Here is a 23,116-nt window from a genome sequence, read left to right as displayed (position 1 = left end):
CCAGGAAGAGATGCGTAAATATTTGTAAATGCTGTCTTGCACTGCTTTGGAAGCTACTGGCTTTCTGGCTTCCTCATGATTCTGGTTGAGGTAAAGGAGGAGAGATGAAAAACAATAGTCACTCAGATCATGAAGATATCCAAGCAAATGAGATGTCTGGACTGTCTTCTTCCTCTAGCTTTTTCCTCTGAAACCAGTAAGGGTCTCCCATATTTTCCAAGAGTATAGATGAAGCTGAGCATGATGGCACACATCTGTAATCCCAGCATCTGGGAGGCTGAGGCAGGAGGATTACTGCAAGTTCAAGGCCAGTCAGAACTGAGGAATGTATTGTTGGTGACAAACATGCCCACTGGGGTGGTTTGTCTGCCAGTTAGTGCAGAAGATAATCGAGTCTACTAAGACAGCTATCTCCCATTTTCCTGGCATCACAGTTGAAAGCTTTTGTTGTCAAAATTACCCAGAATTTCAGGTCTGAGTCTAGGAGCCCACTAAAGAATTATAAAAAAGCTCCCAAGTTAATAACGTTTTCAGTGCCCAAGCACAATGACAATATACCTAATCAAATGTTCCACAGTTACTCTGAAGTGCTTTATGGGGAAAATGATTCAGGAATTTGTTCAGGTTTACTTCAGATACTCAGTGCCATACAGAGGACAATTCTTTCCCAGGACCATGTTCAAGAATGGGACATGGTGGGCCAGGAATATAGCTCAGAGGCGTAACACCTGGCTGGCAAGCACAAAATCCTGAGTCCAATTCCCAGTACAAAAAAAAAAAAAAAAAAAAATGGGACATGATAGTGAGAAGGGCTGGATACCATTTTTTTGTTGTTGTTGTTAATAACTTTTTGAGACAGAATTTCACTATGCAGTTTAGGCTGGCCTTGAACTCACTTTGTAGTCCAAACAGGCCTTGAACTCAGCAATCCTCCTGCCTCAGCCTCTTGAGCGCTGGCATTACAGACATGTACTACCACACTCAGTTGCATTGAATACTATTTTTTTTTTTTTTTTGTCTTTTTGAGACAGGGTCTCACTATGCAGTTCAGGCTAGCCTTGAGCTCACTTTGTAGCCCAGGGTGGTCTCAAAATCGAAACGATCCTCCTGCCTCAGCCTCCCGAGTGCTGGGATTACAGGCACGAGCCACCACACCCAGCTAACACCCATGCCCTAAATTTATGTTATTAAAATTTTTTCTTAAATTCCAGCTCAGTCACTAAGGTACCCTGGATGGACGCTATATTGAGATCTTCCTGCCTTACCCTCCCAGCCTGCATTTTTGTTTCTTTTTTATTTTATTAGTGTGTGTTAAAATTACATGATGGGCTGGGCATGGTGATGCATGCTTATAATCCCAGCACTCAGGAGACTGAGGCAGGAGGATCATTATGAGTTTGAGAACAGACCAGCCTGGCCTACAAATGATGTCAAGGCCAGCTTGAACTACACAGTGAGACTCTGTTTCAAAAAAAAAAAACCAAAAAACCCTACATGATGATGGGTTTACTCAGGGAAGGTGGCACATGGTGCATGCATTTAGTACATTATAACCAGTTCAGTTCCATTCCAGCCATCCTCCTTCCTTTTCTCCTCCTTCCTGCTTGCCTCCAGAAGTCTAACTCCTGGATTCCTATCCTCTCATTTATTTCATTAATTAGTTTGATTTCTCATATAAGAAAAAGTCATATAATATTTAACTCTCTGAGTTGAACCTGGCTAATTTCACATAACATGATAGTTTCTTGTCCCTTTGTGCCAGTGTTTCATAAGCCATTTCGCCCTTCTTTCGGCCATCAATTATCATGCATTTAATATGTAGTAGGCACAAGAAGCATTTTAATCTCTTCTCATTCATGTTCCATAGACTTTCTAAATCCCCAGCTAATACTAAATCCACAGCTCATTAATCTAATTTTTAAATTGAAAAGAAATAACATGAGAGACTCAAAAACATCTCATCTCTTCTATTCTGCATCTCCTTGGCTCCTATCATGAGCTGATAGGAGCTGATGGGAATGTGACAGAGACATAAAGGAAAGGTCAAAGAACAAAGTTTTAGGCCTTGAGGTGAGTGTGTGACAAGGGGACAAGGTCTGAGCATTGAGCATAATTGGGCAAATATTTGCAGAGGTTACATTCCTCACTGATCACAAGGGAAATCAAATATCTTTCTCTGTGGGACAGAGAACTGGGCAGAGCAGGACCGACAAGCAACCAAATCTACAGAGCAGCCTCACTTCTCCGTGACTGGACTGTGTGGTAAACTGGGTCCCTATAAAGGGATGGAGATAAAACAGGAAGTCTTTGTGAGCTGAAAAGAGGGAGATCCAAGTGGGAGTAACTGTGTTGTGTTCCCCATTTCCTAGGCCCTGAGCTAAAAAGCGCAGAAGCTTGGATGTAGGTGATTGATGAGGTACCCCCGATAGTCTTTGCTGCTTCGGACTACAGCCCTTATAGAAAAGACTAAAAGTTCTGGGTTTCTCCCCTTTCCAGGGTATTCTGCACCAGCCATGCATAGCCTCAGACTCATCATGATAGCAGTTGGCCTTCTTCTTTGCTACCTCCTGCTGTACCCTGTGGATGCCATTTCATACAGAAAGCAGACAAATGTCTCAACACCTCTTGTCTCAGCCTTCAGATCCCAACCATCTTCCTCAATCCCCTTTTCCTGCCAGACCCTGCTCCCAAAGTCCCTCCCTGGCTTCACCCACATGACCCCTCTACCCAAGTATCTGGTTGGCCTGGCTCTCAGGAACGCCCTGGAGGAAGCTGGCTGTCAGGCTGAAGTCCAGGCCCTGGACCTTCAGCTCTACCGCTGGGGTGGTCTGAATGCTACGCAGGTCCTCATCCACTACCTTCAAGGGCTCCAGAAAGGTGGAAGCACAGAGAGCAGAGTGTCTGTGGAAGCTCTCGCCTCAGCTCTACAGCTGCTAGCCAGGGAGTACTCAAAGAGGACGCGGCGCTCCCCCACCACCACCAACTGTGAGAATGAGCAGGAGGAGAGAGTCTACAATGTCATCCGGCTGTTGCCAGGAGTGGGAACCTATTACAATATAGGCACAGCTTTGTATTATGCGATTCAGAATTGCTCGGACAAGGCTAAGGAACGAGGTAAACATGGTGCCATAGATCTGGGATATGACCTTCTGGCAGCTATGGCAGGAATGTCAGGGGGGCCCATGGGTCTAGCAATTAGTGCTTCTCTTAAACCAGCATTGAAGGCTGGGGTAGAGCACTTGATCAGGTATTACTCGGAAGAGAAAGTGGCAAGCACCCCTCAGCTAGAGGCCAACATGGTGGACTTGTGGACCACTTCCTATGTGAGTCACTTGGAAGAAACAGTGACCACAGCTCTTTCCATACCCCAAGAAGTAAGTCCAGCTCCCTTCTGGGGGTGGGCCTTATTCAACAGCTATGGGCGTGTTTTGGTGTGAGTCATGGTAACCACAGAAAGAATAAATCCCCACACTATACAATGTGTGCTCAAATCTAAATTTCTGAGGTGTGTGTGGTGAATGGAATCCAAATTTCTGATTTGTTAACCAGAAAGAAAGCAGTGCTGTAAAATACTGAGATTTCAGTTTGCAGTATGTAGTGAGAAGATTTGGTTTGAAATCCATCTGCACTTGTTACAGTCTGTCATTACTGATGAGAGATCTTTTTTCCTCAAAACTCAATTTTAAATTTCTTAAGTAGAGATAATGATTTTCCACCTCAGTGTTTTTGTTGTTGTTGTTGTTGTTTGGTCTTTTTTTTAAACGGTACCGGGGATTGAACTCACCACTGCCTGCTTGCAAAGCAGGTGCTTATGCCACTGAGCTAAATCCCCAGTCCTGAACGGGTTGTTACAGCAATTTAAACCTATAGTGTAAACTTGGTGCTATAGCTGTAACCTCAATAAATCATTATTATTAAAGTTGGGGGTGTGTGGCTCTCATCTTTAATTCCAGCACTTGGGAGGCTAAGGCAGGAGGACCAAGGTAAGTTCTAACCTTGGCTACACAGTGAATTCAAGGCCAGCCTGAACCAAAGGACAGCAAGACCCTGTCTTAAAAAGAAGAATCAAGATATATTATACACAGACGCAAAGTCCATAATGATGAATATGATTATGTGCTATCTAGGAGTATACCAATAAAATTAATTTTTAAAAAATTACTACTGTTTTTTATTACCTCTGCCCCTCTACCATCTCAAAGTATCAGAATTCTGGTCCCGCCCCTTCCTATTAAACCTTAGGCTCCTCCCAGGCCCCCAAGTTAGTTTCGGTTCCTCGGTCTCTGGGCGGCGGGTTCTCGAAAGTCAGCTGTTTGCGCGCTGGGCTGCTCCACTTACTGGGAACCCCGCCTCTCGGCACGGGGCGGAATTTGAGCTTCTCCACCAATCAGTAGTGCCTGGGAGCTATTTACTCCGCCCATCGTGGGGTGGGATTGTAGAAGTGCCAATAATCTCACTGTTTGGGGAAGAGCTTGGCTGAGTGGCGGTCAGTATCGGGGCTGCGGTCTGGGAAAAACGAACCTTGCTCATCAGCTCCGTGCTTACGAGCCCGCTACTCTCGAGGTAGGGGTCGACGTGGTGGGCAAGGCCGAGAGCCTTGGCACTTCAGCTATCCGAGGACAGGAAGTGGCGGCCAGAGCTACTGGAGGGAGGGGGTGCTCGGATTCCACAAAGATACGGAGCCGGGAGCCTACGGGTGGGGGCGGGGGGGCCGAGGTCTTCCCGGTGGAGGGCGGAGGGCGATGGACCCCGGGGCTCTGGCAGCTTCTGTCTTCTAGTTGAAATAGCAGCTTTCATCTGCTTGGTCTGGATTTTGCTGTTTTATGCAGCCTAGCAAACCCTAGCGCCCCCTCCAAAACTACCTTGCAGCCTGCTAAATGTGACAGGCAGCCTCTGGCAATAATAGTGGGTTTGAGGTTTTTCTAAACCTTTTTCCTTTGCTCCGCATTACTTTCAATCTTTATGGAAAAATGTCCAAACTTGTATCGTATCTTTTATATGTAAGAGAATAAATGCTACTGAAAGATGAAACGATTTGCTTAAGGTTACAAAATCTAGTTCATTTTAGAAAAAAAAAAAATCTTATCTACTGCATAATATGTGCCCGAGAGAGTGAGAGAGGAAAAAATATTAAGTATCGAGACCTTTATCTAGTGTGCAGAATACATACTCGGGGAGACTAGTTCTGTTTGCATTTTTTTTTTTTCTTCTCATTTTGAAATCTCAGACCTTACTTGCTGCTTTGCTCCTTTAATGCCAGCCATCGGGTTCGTCAAAAATTGGTGTTTCACGTTGGGAGTGTAGCTCCCTAGTACAGTACTTTGTGCAAGCGTTAGGAGGATCCCCAGCATCCACCTCTCCCCCTAAAAAAGAAAAGAAAAATCAAGCACTACTAAAAGAGTTGAAATGTCAAGTAGGCACTCCTGTTCAATCCCCAGTTTTCCATGGTTGTGATAAAATCATGCAACTTTTTAAAAACACAGATATTCCTGTTTGTTCTGTTAGGCTTAAGCTGCAGCAAGAATAAAAACCTTTAATTTTCTTAATAGTTGTCAGGTGACAGTGGTCAGGAAACGGTCAGGAGAAAGACACATGGCACCACCTGCTTGGTGATATTAAAGAAAATGGTTTGTGTGAAATTTCTGTGCCTTCACAAAGTTGATAATCCACATGCAGAATCAGAGCTTGACAGAGGTAACAAAAATGTTACAGTCTTAGGGATTGAATAACTCTCCTGGTATTTAGACATCATTTAGAATGAAGCCCTGTCTTCATACAAGATGGGCAGTTTGTAGATTGTATTTACTTTGCTTTCAAGAAAATTTTAGCCCTTAGAAAAGCGTCCAGTAGAGATCATAAATATTTAAGACAACATTGATCTTTGCTCCAGCATGAACATAAACATATTTAAAATGAATCAGGAGAGATAGATGAAATAAAATAGTAGAAATATTATTTGTTAAGTTGGATGATGGGTCCATGGATGACCCTTTTATTATCCATTCTACTTGTGTGTTTGAAAATTGCCATTAAAAGCCATTTATGGTGACAGATACCTGTAATCCCAGCACGCTAGGAGACTGAGGCAGGAGGATTGCAAGTTCAAGCCCAGCCTACGCAATTTAGTGACTTAAAGGGACCTTATCTCAATAACAAAAAATTTTTTAAAAGGATTGGAGGTGTAGTTCAGTGCGAAGACCCTAGTTTAGTACCCAGCATGACTAACTAAATAAGTAGAAAATTACCATTAAAACAAAAGAGTCATCCAGGTGTAATGGCATATGCCTGTAATCCCAGCACTGGACTCCAAAGTGAACTCAAGTCCAGCCTGAACTGCATAGCAAGACCTTGTCTCAAAAAGACCAAAAAAGAAAAAGTTGCAAATTGGAACTATTAAATAGTACTTCCCAGAAGAATGTGAGAATGTGTACCAAGCCGTAACAGTGGTTTTTTCTGGGAAGGGATGGGTAAGACCAAGCTTGGGAGTTAAGTCACTATACACTTCAATGTTTTCTGTGTTTCTTACTTGTATATGATTTAGTCCAACCAAATATCCTGTTGAGAACCTACATCTCACAACCCAAATGGCTCAATGGGAGAGGCTGCAAAATCTTGACAGCCCATTTCAGGACCAACTGGACCAGCTCTACTTATCCAGCATCCTGCCAGTGGACATACGACAGCACTTGGCTATCTGGATTGAAGACCAGAACTGGTGAGCATTTCAGGAGTTGGGCGGATGAAAAGGATAGTTCGTTTTTGCTGAGCTCCCAGGATCCTGGAAGGATCTTAAAAGAGGTTGAAAGATTAGGACAGCAGGTCCCTCACAGAGACATTTATCCTGTCATTTCTGGTCTTCAGGCAGGAAGCTGCACTAAGCAATGATAATTCCAAGGCCAACATGCTATTCTTCCATTTTGTGGACCAGCTGAACAATGAATGTGGCCGCTGCAGCCAAGACCCAGAGTCCTTACTGCTACAGCACAATTTGCGAAAATTCTGCCGGGACATTCAGGTACGACAGTGCTAGAACTGACAACCAAGTGTAGAGTAAGATTGAGGGTGTGGTACCTGGAGGCACAAAGGGAAGAGAGCAGAGCTGGGACAAGAAGGACAGTGTCTCGTCTTGGGGCAGTACTGGAAGACAGAAGAGTCTGGGGGCTGGGGATTTAGCTCAGCGGCATAAGTGCCTGCCTTGCAACTATGTGTCGTGAGTTTGATCCCCAGTACCGATTGAAAAAAAAAAAAGATCAGAGTCTGGCTGATGCTGTTGGGAAAATGCCTGGTTTGGGGTGAAAGGGAACAGGGCTAGAGACCCAGGGAGGGAAAACTACTGGGGACATTAGTGGCAGGCGCTAGAGTGGCAGATTATCAAAGGTAGTTGAACTCAATCAGTCCTTCCTCTTTTCCTACTGTAGGCCTTACCCCAGGGTGCTACTCAGTTGGCTGGAATAGTCTTTAATCTCCTTCTGGAAGAGAAAAGAATTCTGAACCAGGCTCAGAGGGCTGAGGTGGTGAGAACAACTTGTGGTCTTGTTGGAGGCACCTGGAATGGATAGGGACTATGGGAAAGATTCAGGGAAATTGTCTCAGAGTTGCCCCGCATCAATGTCAGGCCTGTATTTTAGGGATTAAAAGGTCAGAATTTTTCAGGGGCAAGGAAATCCAACTCTTGAAGTACCTGGGGAGAGCCAGCAGTCTGAAATTGAATCCAGGATCCGGGATTTAAGGATTATGATGGAGGTTGGTTCATGGCAAGAGTTGGGGTGAGTAGGGCTTACCCTGCCTCTTCCTTTGGAAGCAGGCTCCCTGAGTTTCCATCCCTTTTGCAGAGACTGGTGAAGTCCATCAGACAAGTGAAAGACCTTAATGATGTCTTCAGCTTCCGATACATGGTAGTCATTAAAGGTAGGAAACACACAAAGGGGTGGGAGAGAGGACAGGTGTCTGCTGGGAGGTCAAGGGTGGAGAACAGAAAGGCAAAGCACCAGCAAACAGCAGTCAGCTTTACCTGCTGCCATACAGAGCTCAGGGTGCTAGATTGTGTAATGCTTAGGAAACTGCCTTAGCTGGAGTCAGGGGTGGAGATGGGGGTAGTCTTCCATTCCATTCTTAATTACCTGTGTGTCTGTGCTTTGCTTGGCTTTTCCTTCTCCCTCCAAAGATTCATCAGATGAGCTTAGTGGCACACACCTGTAATCCCAGTACTTGCTTGGGAGGCTGAAGAAAGAGGATTGTCATGAGTTCAAGGTCAGCCTGAGCTAGTGAACTCAAGGCCACTTTGAACTACACAGTGAGACACCCTGTCTCAAAACCAAACCAAGACTCCTCTTTCTGATTCCGACTGAGGCCATGGGGTAGGAAGGAGAGGGGAAGGAGCCCCTGGTCTGACTCGAACTCTTGCTATTCAGGGAATACAGGAAAGACCTCCTCCTCGGACCTGCATCATAACAGACAGCTGCAGCTTGTGCAAGAAACTCTCAATGAGCTGGACAAAAGGAGAAAGGTGGGACTGGGGATTTAGCTCAGCTGCATTAGTGCCTGACTTACAAGTGCACAGTTGTGAGTTCAAGCACCAGTACCAAAAAAAAAAAAAAAAAAAAAAAAAAGGAGGGAGGCAGAGGACTGAATGAGCAGAAGGGAAAATAGAAGAATCTGGGGTCCTGGTTCTTTAACCGTGGCTCCCTTTCCTCCTCTTCCTTGGTTGGAGGTTAGCAGTGATGGGACAAGTGTACTTGGCATCCACATTGGGTCTCTCTTAGGAGGTGCTGGATACCTCCAAAGCGCTGATAGGCCGACTGACTACCCTTGTCGAACTACTGCTGCCAGAGTTGGATGAATGGAAAGTCCAGCAGCAAAAAGCCTGCATTGGAGCACCACTAAAACCTGAGCTGGAACAGTTGGAGAAATGGTGAGAGGAAACATACACTCTCCTGAGCCCCATACATACCTCAGTGCTGTCCTGGCTGCTGTGTTCTGTAGGGTGCAGTCCCCTGTGCACGCAGGAAGTTTGCTCTCACTGCTCTGCTCCCTGGGTGGAGCGCAGCTGGCTGGTCTGGCCATGGCAGTTCCCTGCTTTTCATCCTCACCACGCAGGGAACCCAGAGCCCAGGTGTAGCACTGGTGAAAATGATGGATTAATCCATAGTCTGATTTGACACTAAACTACATCCCCAGTTCTCTTAAGAAAAGTTTTAATGGACCAAAGATATGGCTCAGCAGCACAGTACCTGCCTGGCAAGAATGAGGTCCTGAATTTGATTCCTGGTACCAAAAAAAAAAAATTTTTTTTTACTTTGAGACAAAGCTTCACTTTGTTGTTAATACTAGGTTTGAACTCAGATGCTCCTTGCATTGGCCTCTCATGGATTGGGATTATGGGATGTGTAAATGCACTGGGCTCTCCCTCCTTTGTTGGGGGTGGTTTTGTTTTTGAGATATGGTCTCGCTGTGTAGCCCAGGCTGGCCTTAAACTCATAGCCATCCTCCTGCCACATCCTCCTGAGTGCTGGGATTACAGGTGTTTGTCACTACACCCAGTTAGGGCTGACTTTCAATAGGTCACACTAAAGGAGCTGCTGTACTACGTATGAAACTCTGAATAATTTTATCATGATGTAGAGAATTTACTAACATACTCTTTCAAACTTTCTTGCACAATATCAACTCAGTACTTGGGCGTGATGGTGCATGCTTGTGAGGTCAACATTCAGGAGCCTGAGACAAGAGGATGATGGCAAGTTCAGTATTATCCTGGGATACATAGTGAACTATATAGCAAGACCCTATCTCAAAAGAAAAAAAACCCAGAAATTTCAAATATTTCTCATTAGAAAAGTCCCTATAATTTAAAATTTTCAAAGTATGCAATTTTTTAAAAACATAATTTTTCAGATAAATTTGAAAACAGATACATAGAGCTGAATGTGGTTATGCACTCCTGCAATCCCAATGCTCTGGGGGCTGACACCGTATCACTGCAAGTTCGAGACCAGCCTAGGCCACATAGTTCAAAATCAGCTTGATCTACGTAGCAAGACCCTGTCTCAAAAATACCAATACAGGGACTGGGGATTTAACTCAGTGGCACAGCACCACCTGGCCAGTGCGAAGTCCTGAGTTTCATTCACGGTACCAAAAAGAAAAAAAATACTAATACAGATATGTAGTGCTAAGGTATGGGACCAATATATAAGTTACAGTTGTCAGCATATCCATCAGTGTATATGAGCTGCAAATGAGGACCTACAGATGATTTCTTGGTATTTTGAACAGTAATGCAGTAAGTACTCTTTTACTACATTTTGGTTTGTACCCAATTATTTCTGTACTGTAAGTTCCCAGGATTACTATATATCCCAGGCTGGCTTCTTGGGTTAAATACCCAGAGTTAAACACCCTTTTCTCTGAGTAATGACATTACTGTAGTGTTGGTCCTTTGTTTCTTCCTTATTTTGTTTTTTCTTAATAGTAGTGGGAATTGAACCCAGCGCCTGCACAGAAATTATATCCCCAGCCCTTTGCAGTTTTTCAGATTTTGGGACAGAGTCTTGCGAAGTTTCCCAGGTTGACTTGAATTCATAGTTATCCTGTCTCCGCCTCTCAAAAGCTGGAATTACAGGCATGTGCCACTGTTCCTTTCTATTTCATTGTTTTTAACAGAAATAATTTTTTCTGGCACTTTGTTCATGCTAGGCAAGTTCTCTTCCACTGAGATGTACCCCATTCCTCTTTCTCTGATTATATAATACACACACACACTAATAGTATACCAAGTGAACAATATTCAGACAATTTAAAGGAAAAGATAAGTAAAACTACCCATAAATTGATTGATCACCCGGCCAGGTTTGGTGGTGCACATTTATAATCCTGGGAGGCTGAGGCAGGAGCATTGCTGAGTTCAAGGCCAGCCTGAGCTACATAGTTAGTTCAAGACCAGACTGAACCACATAGCAAGACTCTGTACAAATATAGCAGTACCTCAGTTCACGAACGCTTCTGTTTGCAAACAATTCCATTCTCAAACAAAAGTGTTCAACAAAATTTTGGTTCCATTCACACAAGCTCTACATCTCGTGATGTGGCCATCTTCCCCACACAAGCACAAATGCAGACATCTTCCCTCAAATCATAAAACAAGTTCATGAACTGAGGCACCACTCATATGTATATGCATATGTTCAACTAGATGACAGTTCATATCACGTCTGAACTATCTTATAATTTTAGTGTAATTTTTTGGACATGTAAAATACCTTCCATGGAAAATATGTTTTTATATAATTTATATAATATGTGTACTGTTGTAGAAGAACACAGTTTTTTACCAGTTGTGATGTTGCACACTTGTGATTCCAGCACTGAAGGAAGGCAAAAAGATCACCATGAGTTGGAAGCTAACCTGGGCAACACAGTAAAATCCTGTCTCAGACTACCAAAAAATTAAAAAAAAAAAATTAAACAACTAGGGGACAACTAAGCAAGACATCATCTCAAAATAAATAAGACTGGGGATACAACTTTGCAAAGCCCTGAGCTCAGTCTCCGAATACTGCAGAAAATTTTTTTTTACCCCTTAGGCTATGGTTTAGAATGGAATATTTCAAGGGCTGGCAGTGTTGCCCTTTGGTAAAGCAGGTACTTAGCATGTAAAGGCCATAGGTTTGATTGCCAGCATTAGAAAATAAATGGAAAATATATGTATATGTGTATGTATATAAAAAATGGTTAAAATAGTTCTACTGACTTTTCTGTGTTCACTGAAGCAAAAGATTTGCACTGGTATTGTTCAGACAATTGAATGCAGATATCTATGTGCTGGGTGAATGATTTGGGGATGACAGTGTGCAACATATGTACCATTGTTGCCCCCTAATTGATGTGTTTGGAAATTTTGTTGGTTTTTTCCTTCTCTTTCTTTTTATCCTTGAAATAAAATGGATTTGGAAAAAAAAATAAATAGTGGCTGGGCATGCCTCCAGCTACTCAAGCTGAGGCAGAAAGTTTCAAATTTGAGCCCCCACCTGGTGAGACCCTGTCTTAATATGAAAAATAAAACTCGCTGTGGTGGCGCACTCCTATAGTCCCAGCACTTGGGAGGCAGAGGCAGGAGGAGGCATTGCAAGTTCGAGACCAGCCTGGGCTACAAAGTGAACTCAAGGCTAGCCTGAACTGCACAGTGAGACCATGTCTGAAAAGACAAAAAAAAAAAAAGAGATGGAGTTGTAGCTCAGTGAGGAGGCCTTGGGTTCATTCTCCCCTAAGACATACACAAAGGAAAGAAATAGAATACTATAAAACATGCACATAGCTGGGCGTGGTGGCTCACGCCTGTAATCCCAGCTCTCAGGAGGCTGAGGCAGGAGGGTCATTGCAAGGCCAGCCTGAACTGTATAGTGAGACTTTTGTCTCAAGACAAAAAAGAAAACCATGCACATTGTGGAGGCTTTAAAAAGATAACTTTAGAGGCTGGTATGGGGGCACACACCTGTAATTCCAGCTAAGGCAGGAAGATTGTTGCAAGTTCAAGACCAGCCTGGGCTACACAGTGAGCTAAAAGCCAGCCTGAATTATGTAATGAGACCCTGTCTCAAAAAGACCAAAAAATAATTAATTAATTAATTAATTGAAAGAACTCCAGATTGCCTACCCAAAATTGTCCTAGCCTGGTTTCCAATATGTTGTATGTGATTGTTTTCTCCTGTCACACTGTTTATTATCTCTCTCTCTTTTTTTTTTAAGCACAGAGACACTAAAGTTTGTTTGTTTCTTGAGACAGAATCTCATTGTGTAGTCTCTTGAATTCATTATGTAGCCAAAGCTGGCCTCAAACACTTGGCAATCCTCCTGCCTCAGCCTCCTGAGTACTGGGATTATAGGCATGCACTGCCACACCTGGCTTGACACTAAAGTCTAATAGTTAAAAATTTTGAATTCAGAGTTTGGGTGTGTACATCAGTGGTAGCACACTCGCCTAGTATGTGTAAGGTCCTAGGTTTGGTCCCCAGCATTTCAAAAAAACAAAACAGTCCAGCCAGTTGTGGTTGCACGTACCTGTAAAATCAGCACTCGAGGAGGCTTGCTATGAGTTCAAGGCTGGACTACCTACCAGGTTAAAGGTCAGTTTAAACTACATAGCAAGATTCTGTCTCAAAAGAAAACGAAAAAAGAAAAAAATAGAAAAACTAAAATAACCGGGGGCTGGGGATTTAGTTCAGCGGCATAAGCGCCTGCCTTGCAAGCAGGCAGTCGTAAATTCAATCCCTGGTACCGATAAAAAGGAAAAAGACAAAAAAAAAAAAAAAAAAAAAAAAAAAAACCCAAAAAACAAAAACTAAAATAACCAAAAGACTACTTCTGCAGTGACTGCCTGGGATCACATGTCATCTCTTTCTAGCTTCAGGACTTTATCCAAGTCATTTAACCTTTTTGTGCCTGTATTACTTTTACTTATTTATTTGTTTGGTCCTGGGGATTGCACTTACAACTTCATGCTTGGCAGGCAGGCACTTGGCCACTGAACTATATTCCTGGCCCTATCACCTGTAAAATGTGACCAGTTATAACACCCACTTCATGGGATGGGTTTGAGGATTACGTGCACTAATAGGTGTAAAGCATTAATATAGCTCAAGGGCCGGGGCAGGGGGGCAGTTAACTCAGTGGCACAATCACCTGGCAAAAAAAAAATTGATCAATCACATATAGCAAGCATGGTACGAAAGTTCACTGTTATGTCTATAAACCTTTTATGAGTAATGTATGTGAAAGTGGCCTTGATCTACATGTCTTGCACTATGAATCCTGTTATATGCTTTTTGGATTTTTTTCTTGCCCCAGTCAGTTTCCAACTGTCCACACAGTTAAAGGCAAGCTCTCAAAACCTGCTTGAGACTGCGCTCTGGTAAACTCAAGTATTCCCTTTCTTGGATTCTGTCTCCCAGGTTCACAGCTGGAGCAGAGCTTTTGTTTCACCTGCGGCAGCTGCTGAAACAGCTGAAGGAATTAAGCAACATGGTTCACTATGAAGGCGACCACCTGAAAAAAGGGGTAGAGCTGCTGAATGCCCCTGTCACAGAGTTGCTACAGCGTCTGCTGCATAGGTCTGGAGGCCAGAGAGGGGCTTCTAGGGACAGAAAGGGAAGCAATAAGGAAAAGCATCCTTACAGATCCTGAGCATTGTACTCTCTTCATTCCTGTTTCCCCAGAGCCTTTGTGGTAGAGAAACAGCCCTGCATGCCGCAGACTCCCCATCGGCCCCTCATCCTAAAGACTGGGAACAAGTTTACTGTCCGAACAAGGTTGGCATTTCACCTGTGCTGCCACTGTGTGTCTCTAGTTTTACAGATCAACTGGCCTTCAGTCTTCTCCCTTTCTGTTTGATTCATAAACCTTTTTAAAAATCATTTCCCAGGGGCTGGGGATTGAGCTCAGTGGCATAAGTGCCTCCTAGCAAGTGCAGGGTCATGAGTTTGATCCCCGGTACCAAGAAAAAAATCATTTCCCTTTTTTTTTTTTCGTTTGAGAAGGGGCTTGCTATGTAATTCAGGCTGGCCTTCAGCTCACAGGTATCAGCCTGCCTCAGCCTCCTAAGAGCCAGGATTACAGGCATGCATTGGCAACTGTCTTGTCTTATCTCCTTTCCCCAGGCTGCTGGTAAGGCTCCAGGAAGGAAATGAGTTACTAACGGCCGAGGTCTCCATTGACAGGTAGGTTGGAGCAGGATAGCCGTAGGGCTGAAGCAAAGGCAACAAGGACAGGTAGGGTGCAGGAGCTCTTCACTGTTTACAGTGGGTCCTGGGACTATCTGTTATCCTTTGCATTCTTAACTCACAGAAATAATAACTCCTGTCTCCTGTTGAGTATTTACTTGACATACAACATGTCAAATACTCATTTCACAGATTAATAACCCCTCAGGTATTAAGAATGCACCATGCAGGCAAGGAGATTAGCTCAGAGACATTTTGTCTCTGCTGTAAGGTTACACAGCTACTCAGTGGCATAAGCGCCTGCCTTGGAAGCAGGCAGTCGTGAGTTGGGTCCCCCGTACCGATAAAAAGGAAAAACACAAAAAAAAAAAAAAAAAAAAAAAAAAAGGTTACAAAGCTAGTGGACTGCAGAGGTAGATTTGAACTCAAGTCAGTCTGATCCCAAAGACCAGATTTGCAATTGCTGTACTTTTTTACCTCAAATGATTTAAAAAAAAATTTTTTTTTTTTAGGAATCCTCCTCAGTTACATAGGTGAGTATCTGGTAAGGAAACTTGCAAACATTTTTGCACTATATACATAAACTACACAACCAACTTTGGAAGCTCTGGTGGGAGCACAAATAGGGAGGAGAGATTTGGATGGGATGTGGACAAAGGGAGAAAGGGAGGTGTACAATGAGTAGAACTTTTGTTTTTATTTTCTTGTGGGGTAGAAATCAAGAATAACTGTGCTCTTTGTGTACACCTGTCCTCTTCTTCCTATAGCAGCTTCCGAAAATTTAACATTTTGACCTCAAACCAGAAAACTTTGACTCCTGAAAAGGGGCAGAGACAAGGCTTAATTTGGGACTTTGGCTTCCTGGTAAGGAGAGTAATGATTATGTTGGTGCCAGTATCCAGTTAGGTAGGGGGCTGAGGCAAAAGGATTGCAAAAGTACATTCAACCCATCTGGACAATTTAATGAAGCTCTATCTCAAAGTAAAATTTTAAAAAATGAAATGAAAATAGGGCTGGAACTGTAGCTCAGTGGTTAAGTGCTTGCCTAGCATGTGCAAAGCCCTGGGTTCAATCCCCAGAATACACACACACACACACACACACACACACAGGAAAGGTTAGTAATTTAGACTTGCAGTACAGAGGAACGGGCTAGTGGAAATTGGCAAGGTTTGAAGCAAAACAATGGTTTCAAGGACCTTGGGTTGACCGCGCTGGTGTTCTCCATCTTTTCCTCAATTCACAGACACTGGTGGAGCAGCGTTCAGGTGGCTCAGGAAAGTGCAGCAATAAAGTAAGGCCAGAACAGGGGGTGGGGGGGATGAGGAACTTGCCATAGGAGGCCTCTGATCCCTGTGTATGGCTGTGGCAGGGTCTGCTGGCTGTGACAGAGGAGCTGCACATCATCAGTTTCACGGTCAAATACAGATACCAGGGTCTGCAGCTGGATCTGAAGGTGAGTGAGCGAGAGATAAAGCTGATTCCAGAAGGCCGTGGCACAGGGAGGGGACATCCCTCCACCATGGCTCCTGTTTTCTCCCCAGACGGACACTCTCCCTGTGGTGATTATTTCTAACATGAACCAGCTCTCCATTGCCTGGGCCTCGGTTCTCTGGTTCAATCTGCTCAGCCCAAACCCCCAGGTAGGAGGTGGGGCTGACAAGTGAAGAGGGTCTGAAACTTGGTTCAAGGGGCACATCTGAGCCTCTCTGCCTTTCTCCCACTACTTAGAACCAGCAGTTCTTCTCCAGCCCCCCTGCGGCCCCCTGGAGCTTGCTGGGCCCTGCTCTCAGTTGGCAGTTCTCCTCCCATATTGGCCAAGGCCTCAACCCAGAGCAGCTGGCTATGCTGAAAGAGAAGCTGTTTGGTACTGGTATACTTTTTTCAGCCTTTCCCCAGCCTTAGTCTGGCCCAGCCCCCTGTCCTGTCCTAGCACCCCTGCCTGGCCTTACCTTCTAGCATCTGAACCACTGTGGCTACCTATCCCACAGGGAAGACCTCTAAGATGGAGAATTTGTTGTCCTGGGCCGACTTCTGTAAGGTAATTCCTTGCATCCCATGCAGCTAGCTCCCAGCCCAAATTCTGGCCCTTTGCTCATCTTTCTTTGTCCACCAGAGTAAACTCCATTATCTCCTCCTGCCTTTTTATTCCTCTTTCAGCGAGAGAGCCCCCCTGGCAAGGTACCATTCTGGACATGGCTGGACAAAATTCTGGAACTGGTGCATGACCACCTGAAGGATCTGTGGAATGATGGGTAAGGTCTGGGTCAGCCTTCACATTGAGGCCTGTTGTTTTCTGGTTGTTGAATAGATTTTGTGTACCACCATGTAGGCAGGGAGAGAGAACAAAAACTAGTGGAAGATCTCATTTCTTCTTTTTCTTTTTTTTTTCTTTAATCAAATTTTATTGGTATATTTTAGATACACATAATGATCACATTCATCATAGAGAATTTGTAACTGTACCTGATATAACGTGCGCTTTTTTTTTCCCATTCCCCTACCCGCCCCCCTTTCTTTTTCTTTTTGGTCTGTGTGAGACAGGGTTTCACTATCAGTCCCGGCTGTTCTTAAACTCACTTTATCCTGAGCCTATTACCTGGCTTTTATAAAGTGCTTTTTATCTGTCATCTCCCTGAATCCACATACCTTTTCAAACCTTGGAAGCGGGGCGAGTTGTTTAACCACTAAAGCGAAATGACTGAAATGGAAAAGTTCACAAGGGACAGAGCCAGGGCCTAAACCCAGAGCTGACTCGCACACAAGGGGGTCACGGGATCTCTGGGCTACTCCCTGTGCTCCAGGCGCATCATGGGCTTCGTGAGCCGGAACCAAGAGCGCCGGCTGCTGAAGAGGACTATGTCTGGCACGTTTCTGCTGCGGTTCAGTGAATCTTCGGAAGGGGGCATTACCTGCTCCTGGGTGGAGCACCAGGATGATGGTCAGCTGCTCTGCCCTGCCATCCCCACAGCCTCTGCTCACTGCCTTGGTCACCTGCTGCCTACCCTTGGCTTCCTGACCTCTGTCCTAAATCTTGCATCTGCTTTGGGGTTGGGAGTCAGGGCGGGAAGCCCTCAGAACAGCCTCTTCTCTTTAGCCTACCCATTCCTGCATCCACTCTCTAGATAAGGTGGTCATCTACTCTGTGCAGCCCTACACTAAGGAGGTGTTGCAGTCCCTCCCACTGACCGAAATCATCCGCCACTACCAGCTGCTCACTGAGGAGAACATACCTGAGAACCCACTGCGCTTCCTGTATCCCCGAATCCCCCGTGATGAGGCCTTTGGGTGCTACTACCAAGAAAAAGGTGGGAATCACTGACATACTTCATGGCCAGATTGAGTGCAAGTTTCCTCCGATGTGCTTAAATCCAATGCCTTCCTTTCAGCAGGGGAAAGCCACTAGCCAGAGTAGTTAAGGCATTTGTCAAAGGGCTGTGCTAGTTAGCAAAGAGATAACAGCTGCCAGGATCAGCTCTATTAGAGGAACCCTGAGCTCAGGGCCCAACAAACTGACCTCTCTCCACCTGCTATGTCCCCACAGTTAATCTTGAGGAACAGAGGAAATACCTGAAACGTAAGCTCATTATGGTCTCTAACAGGTGAGATATAAAGTCTTTCTCTGAATCCTTTTTGACTGATTTGATGGCTCTAATTTGCCACTGAATCCCACAACCCTCACTCCCTACTAACTCATCTCTGAGCCTCTAGCTTTTCTCATTCTTCTGGTCTCTTCTTTTTCTGTTTTTTCAGCTGCCGTCCTTAAGTTTATGATGGTATTAATGGATACCTATCTGATGCCAACTGTAGCACTAGATTTTCTAAAAGTATTTTTCTTTTGTTGCTTTGAGACAAGGTCTTGGTGTATACTTCAGGCTGGCCTTCAGTTCACTATTTAATACATGTTGGCCTTGAACTCCATAGAGTTCTCCTGTCTCAGCCTCCTGAGTGTTGAGGTTACAGGGATGTGCCACCAAGTCTTGCGTCTATCTCATACCAAGCATGGCATTACTTACTTTCTTCTTGTTTTTGAAGGGGAGGGCATGTCTTTTATGTCAACTTTTTTTAACTTCCACATGTAAATAATTATATGTGATATTTCTCTGTGTATGTGATTAACTTCACCTATCATTACATCTATGTTGCCAAAAATGACAGAATTTTTTTTATGGCTGAATAATACTCAGTTGATTATTCAATTTAATCATCTGTTGATAGACTCTCAGTTGATTGCATCTTTTTTTTTTTTTTTTTAAGCTTTTTTCAAGACAGGATGTAGTTCAGGCGGCCTAGAATTCACTGTGTAGCCCAGGCTGGCCTCAAACTTACTGTGATCATGCTGCTTTAGTCTCTTGAGTGCTATAATTACAGGCATGTGCCACCATGTCTTGCTGGTCCCATCTTACTTTTGTGAGTAGTATTGTAATAAACATGTGAACATAAATACAAAAATATATCCACATAGGTGACAGACATAAAATGTGTTTTCACAAACACACATTACTGCAGGTTGATCCAGGGCCTCCACACTGAGCTACGACTCTAGTCCTTTGTTTTTTCTGTTTTGAGATGGGAACTTGCTAAGTTTCCCAGAGCTCCTGCCTCGACCTCCAGGGTGCTAGGAGTACAGGTGCTGGCCACCATACCTGGCTGTAGATAAATTTTTGATGTATTGATTTCATTTCTTTTGTATGTATACCTAGTGGTCAGATAGCTCTATTCTATTCTGGTAGTTCTATTCTTAGTTTTCTGAGGACTCTCCATAGTGTCTCAGGGTGGTGAGTCATTAGTGACCACTAACTTACATTCCCACCAACAATGTAAGAGTTCCCCTTTCTCAGCATCCTCACCAGCATGTGTTATTTAGGTTTTTTTTTTTATCATAGCTGTTCTAACCAAAGTGAGATTTCATTGTAGTTTTGATTTCCATTCTCTGATAAATAATGATATTGAGCATTTTTTCATATACTTTTTGGTCATTTGTTTTTCTTTTTTGAAATGGGTTCTTGCTATGCAGTTCAGGCTGGCCTTGAGCTCACTTTGTAGCCCAGGCTGGTCTCAAACTCGCAACGATCCTCCCACCTCAGCCTCCCGAGTGCTGGGATTACAGGCGTGAGCAACCACGCCTGGTTTTTTGGTCATTTGTATTCTGTCTTTGTGTGTGTGTGTGTGTGTGTGTGTGTGTGTGTGTGTTTTTCTTTTTTATCAGTACCAGGGATCAAACTCACGACCACACACTTACAAGGCAGGCGCTTGTGCCACTGAGCTAAATCCCCAGCCCCTACATTCTATCTTGTAAGAAACGTCCATACCCATTTTTTATTTGAACTACTATTATTTTTGCTGTTGAGTTTTTCTTTATATATCCTGGATATTAATCCCCTGATAGGTAAGTAATTTGTAAATATTTTCTTCCATTTTTCTATTAGTCTGCCAGCTGTCTTTCTCTTGTTTTGTTTTTGTTTTGGTGGTACCAGAAAGTATAAACTCATTAACTTATGCTTGCCAGGCTGGTGATGTGCCACTGAGCTGTATCCCCAGCCTCTCTGCCAGCTCGATTATGTTTTTTGCCATGCAGAACCTTCGTAGTTTGCTACAATTCCATTTGTCTATTTTTGCTTTTATTGCCTAAGCTTTTAGGGCTTACCAAAAACTTACTACCTTTACCAGTGTCTTGAGGTATTTCCCCTGTGCTTTCTTGTTTTGTGCTTGTTTTGTTTTGAGACGGCGCTATGTGGTCCAGGCTTGCCTTGAACTCACTATGTAGCCCAGCCTGGTTTTGAACTCATAGTGATCTTCCTGCCTCAGCTTCCAGGATATGCTGCCACACCTGGCTTTATTTTCTTCTAAACTTTCATAGTTTTAAGTCTTATCCATTTTAGGTTTGGTTTTTGGCGCGCACGCACGTGCGTGCGTGCATGTGTGTGTGTGTTTTGTTTTGTTTTGTTTTGAGGCCGAGTCTCACTATATAGTTCAGGCTAATCTTGAACTTGCCACAGTCCTCCTCCCTCAGCCTCCCAAGTGCTGGGATTAGAGGTGTGCACTACCATATGAGGTTCCTGTAGGTTGGTTTTTTAGATGGTGAGAGATAAGGACCCAGTTTTGTTCTTCTACAAATGGATATCCAGTTTCCCCAGCATAGTTTATTGAAGAGGCTACTCTCTGTTTTTGGCACTTTTATAAAAATTAGCAGACAGTGAATTTGTGGGTTTATTTCTAGGTATGTCTTCTGTTTGAGATCTATATGTTTTTATGCCAATACTATGCTGTTTTGGTTATTGTACCTTTGTAGCATGTTGGAAAGACTGGTATTGTGATCCCTCTAGCTTTGTTCTTTTTGCTCAAGATCGTTTTGCCTATACTGTGTCTTGTGACTCCATGTGAATTTTGGAATGATATTTGTTTTTTGGGTTTTTTTCTTTTTTTTTTTACCCAAGGAATCCAGCTGAAAGATATTTGTTTTTGAAACAAAAAACAAATTTTGTTTTTGTTTTGGCCTTGAACTCACAATGATCCTCTTGCCTCTGCCTCCTGAGTACTGGAATTAAGGCATGTACAACTATGCCCACTTGTATTTTAGGGTTCTTGAAAGGTATTTCTGGGGAGAAGTCCTTTGATATTTTTATGGTGATTGTATTAATATATAAGTCACTTTAGGTAATATCCAAAGTCCTACTTTTAACCAGTCTCCTACTGTTCAAGAATTATTATTAAGGGCTGGGGATTTAGCTCAACAGCATAAGTGCCTGCCTTGCAAGCTCATGATCATGAGTTTGATCCCCTGCATTGATTAAAAAAAAATAATTATTACTAAATAAATAGTTATTATGTATGGTTTGTTCCTATTTACAGATGAGAAATCTGAGGCTCAGAAAAGTTAAGTAAACCAGGCATGGGACTGCATAGTTAAACTCTGTCTCCAAAAAACCAAAACAAAACAAGAAAAAGAAAGATTAAGTAACTTAAGGTCACTCAGCTAGTAAATGATAAAATTAAAACTCTTAACAAGCCTAATTCCAAAGCTCATGTTCCACTGAGCCTGGTTTTTTTGTCTGTCTTGGGATATCTAGGCAGGTGGATGAGCTACAGCAACCTCTGGAGTTTAAAGAGGAGCCAGAATGGGAGTCCTTAGAGCTGGAGCAAAGGCTGATGTCAAACCTAGAGCCGGGGATAGGCCTGGAGTTAGGGCCACTATTGGAGACAAAGCTGGATCTGAGATCAACGCTGGAGCCTACATTGGATCCCACTCTGGAGCCAGGGCTGGACCTGGGGTCAGGGCTACAGCCTATACCAGATCCCACTGTCTTTATAACATCACAGCCAGTACCAGATTCAGATTTGCCTCAGGATCTGCAGCACTTAAGCACTATAGACATGGAAAGTAAGTGACGAGATGGGGCAGAGGGAGAGGGGACATGTTCTGTTTTCTCCCTGTCCTTCCTCCCCTATTATGAGGCTAAGCTTCAGGCTCCTCACTGGAGAGAGGCTCATTTCTTGGTGATTCCTGTGATTAGGAAATGCTCGTGCCTCCCCCACCTACCCTGTTCTTCCTTTGTCCAAGTCCCCTGCCCACAAGGGATCTCTCTTGCCATTCTCCCTCACTTTCCCTGCTGGGTTGGGTCCTCCCAAGCGACATCATGGTCTGACTTCTGTCTTTCAATTACCTAGTCTTCAGGAACAGTGTGAATATTGAAGATATCATGCCGAACGGGGACCCACTGTTGGCTGGCCAGATGAACTTGGATGAGACTTACATTTCCTGCCCCAGCCATTTCTGCACAGATGGACCCTTGAATCCAGACTGCTAGAATTAAAGCTATATTTCTTCTGTTCTTTGTATCTTTTGTCTTTCCTGCCCCCCATATCATAATGTCGCTCTCCAAGGATGAGAAATCAAGCGTTCTGACCTGGAGTTTGGGGAGGTGAAAGCATAATTTGGGCATGGGAGGGGCACCAGTGAATCAGAACATGTGCTGGCCACAGTTCTGTATGGATCTGAGTGAGAGGCTGCCTGCTGTGCTGGGTGGTATGGGAATCCTAAGGGGAAGCCAGGACAGTTGGGTGGTACTTCAGAGGGCCTAGGTCAAGGGCTTCTCTCTAGTATGGAAGGATATCAGGATTTTAATAGTTTTCACAGCTACATGATGCACACTAGCATTAGGCCTTGATGGGAAACATAGATATGTAATAGAATACCACCACCACCCCTTTTCTGTTTTAGGTTTTATTGAACCCACACTCTCATGCATGTTAGGCAGGTGCTGTATCACTGAGCCATACCTCTGGCCCTTCATTTCTCTCTTCTGGTTCCATCATGTCCAGGACAACTTTTTCCTTTCTTCTCTTTGCTTCCTAAGTTTCTCCTTTCGGGAGGGTTTGAGAGCTTCCTGCCTCAGCCCACC

At 43.9% G+C, this 23,116-nt stretch overlaps 2 protein-coding genes across 6 annotated transcripts; both read left to right on the top strand.

The window, feature by feature from the left end:
• The first annotated feature begins 2,123 nt into the window (after nt 1–2,123).
• Apof (apolipoprotein F) lies at nt 2,124–3,922 on the top strand. Of its 3 annotated transcripts, none has more exons than XM_063254952.1 (3): nt 2,152–2,262; nt 2,370–2,400; nt 2,497–3,922. In XM_063254952.1, the coding sequence occupies exon 3, from the start codon at nt 2,514–2,516 to the stop codon at nt 3,435–3,437; it is 924 nt and encodes a 307-aa protein (XP_063111022.1). In that variant the 5' UTR covers nt 2,152–2,262; nt 2,370–2,400; nt 2,497–2,513; the 3' UTR covers nt 3,438–3,922. The 3 variants fall into 3 exon arrangements, with proteins under 3 accessions (XP_023423477.2, XP_063111022.1, XP_063111023.1); XM_063254953.1 differs by having other exon boundaries at nt 2,188–2,262; nt 2,370–2,404; XM_023567709.2 differs by lacking the exon at nt 2,370–2,400 and having other exon boundaries at nt 2,124–2,262.
• A 483-nt stretch (nt 3,923–4,405) lies between these two features.
• On the top strand, nt 4,406–22,546 carry Stat2 (signal transducer and activator of transcription 2). Of its 3 annotated transcripts, none has more exons than XM_013159372.2 (24): nt 4,406–4,563; nt 6,542–6,715; nt 6,862–7,015; nt 7,419–7,511; nt 7,654–7,743; nt 7,833–7,908; nt 8,412–8,506; nt 8,763–8,911; nt 13,947–14,105; nt 14,211–14,303; nt 14,652–14,711; nt 15,227–15,247; nt 15,482–15,578; nt 15,961–16,008; nt 16,087–16,170; nt 16,259–16,357; nt 16,446–16,581; nt 16,706–16,755; nt 16,875–16,969; nt 17,519–17,655; nt 17,840–18,022; nt 18,259–18,316; nt 21,785–22,095; nt 22,383–22,546. In XM_013159372.2, exons 2-24 carry the CDS (start codon nt 6,585–6,587, stop codon nt 22,520–22,522), a joined length of 2,559 nt encoding a protein of 852 aa, XP_013014826.1. In that variant the 5' UTR covers nt 4,406–4,563; nt 6,542–6,584; the 3' UTR covers nt 22,523–22,546. The 3 variants fall into 3 exon arrangements, with proteins under 3 accessions (XP_013014826.1, XP_005006457.1, XP_005006456.1); XM_005006400.3 differs by having other exon boundaries at nt 7,419–7,514; nt 15,485–15,578; XM_005006399.4 differs by having other exon boundaries at nt 7,419–7,514.
• The last annotated feature ends 570 nt before the right edge of the window (nt 22,547–23,116 follow it).

Source organism: Cavia porcellus, unplaced genomic scaffold (genome assembly GCF_034190915.1).
Source record: "Cavia porcellus strain 051 isolate PalLab524CR breed Dunkin Hartley unplaced genomic scaffold, mCavPor4.1 scaffold_8, whole genome shotgun sequence".
Lineage (NCBI taxonomy): Eukaryota > Metazoa > Chordata > Mammalia > Rodentia > Caviidae > Cavia > Cavia porcellus.
Note: the sequence above shows the minus strand (reverse complement) of the source record. Positions and strands in the feature narration are given on the sequence as shown.

Coding starts and splice junctions, on each gene's coding strand:
- Apof (XM_023567709.2), top strand. CDS start 2,514: ATGCATAGCCTCAGACTCATCATGATAGCAGTTGGCCTTCTTCTTTGC.
- Stat2 (XM_005006399.4), top strand. CDS start 6,585: ATGGCTCAATGGGAGAGGCTGCAAAATCTTGACAGCCCATTTCAGGAC. Junction 16,358..16,445: donor TGCTCAGCCCAAACCCCCAG/GTAGGAGGTGGG, acceptor CCCACTACTTAG/AACCAGCAGTTCTTCTCCAG. Junction 18,023..18,258: donor GTGCTACTACCAAGAAAAAG/GTGGGAATCACT, acceptor ATGTCCCCACAG/TTAATCTTGAGGAACAGAGG.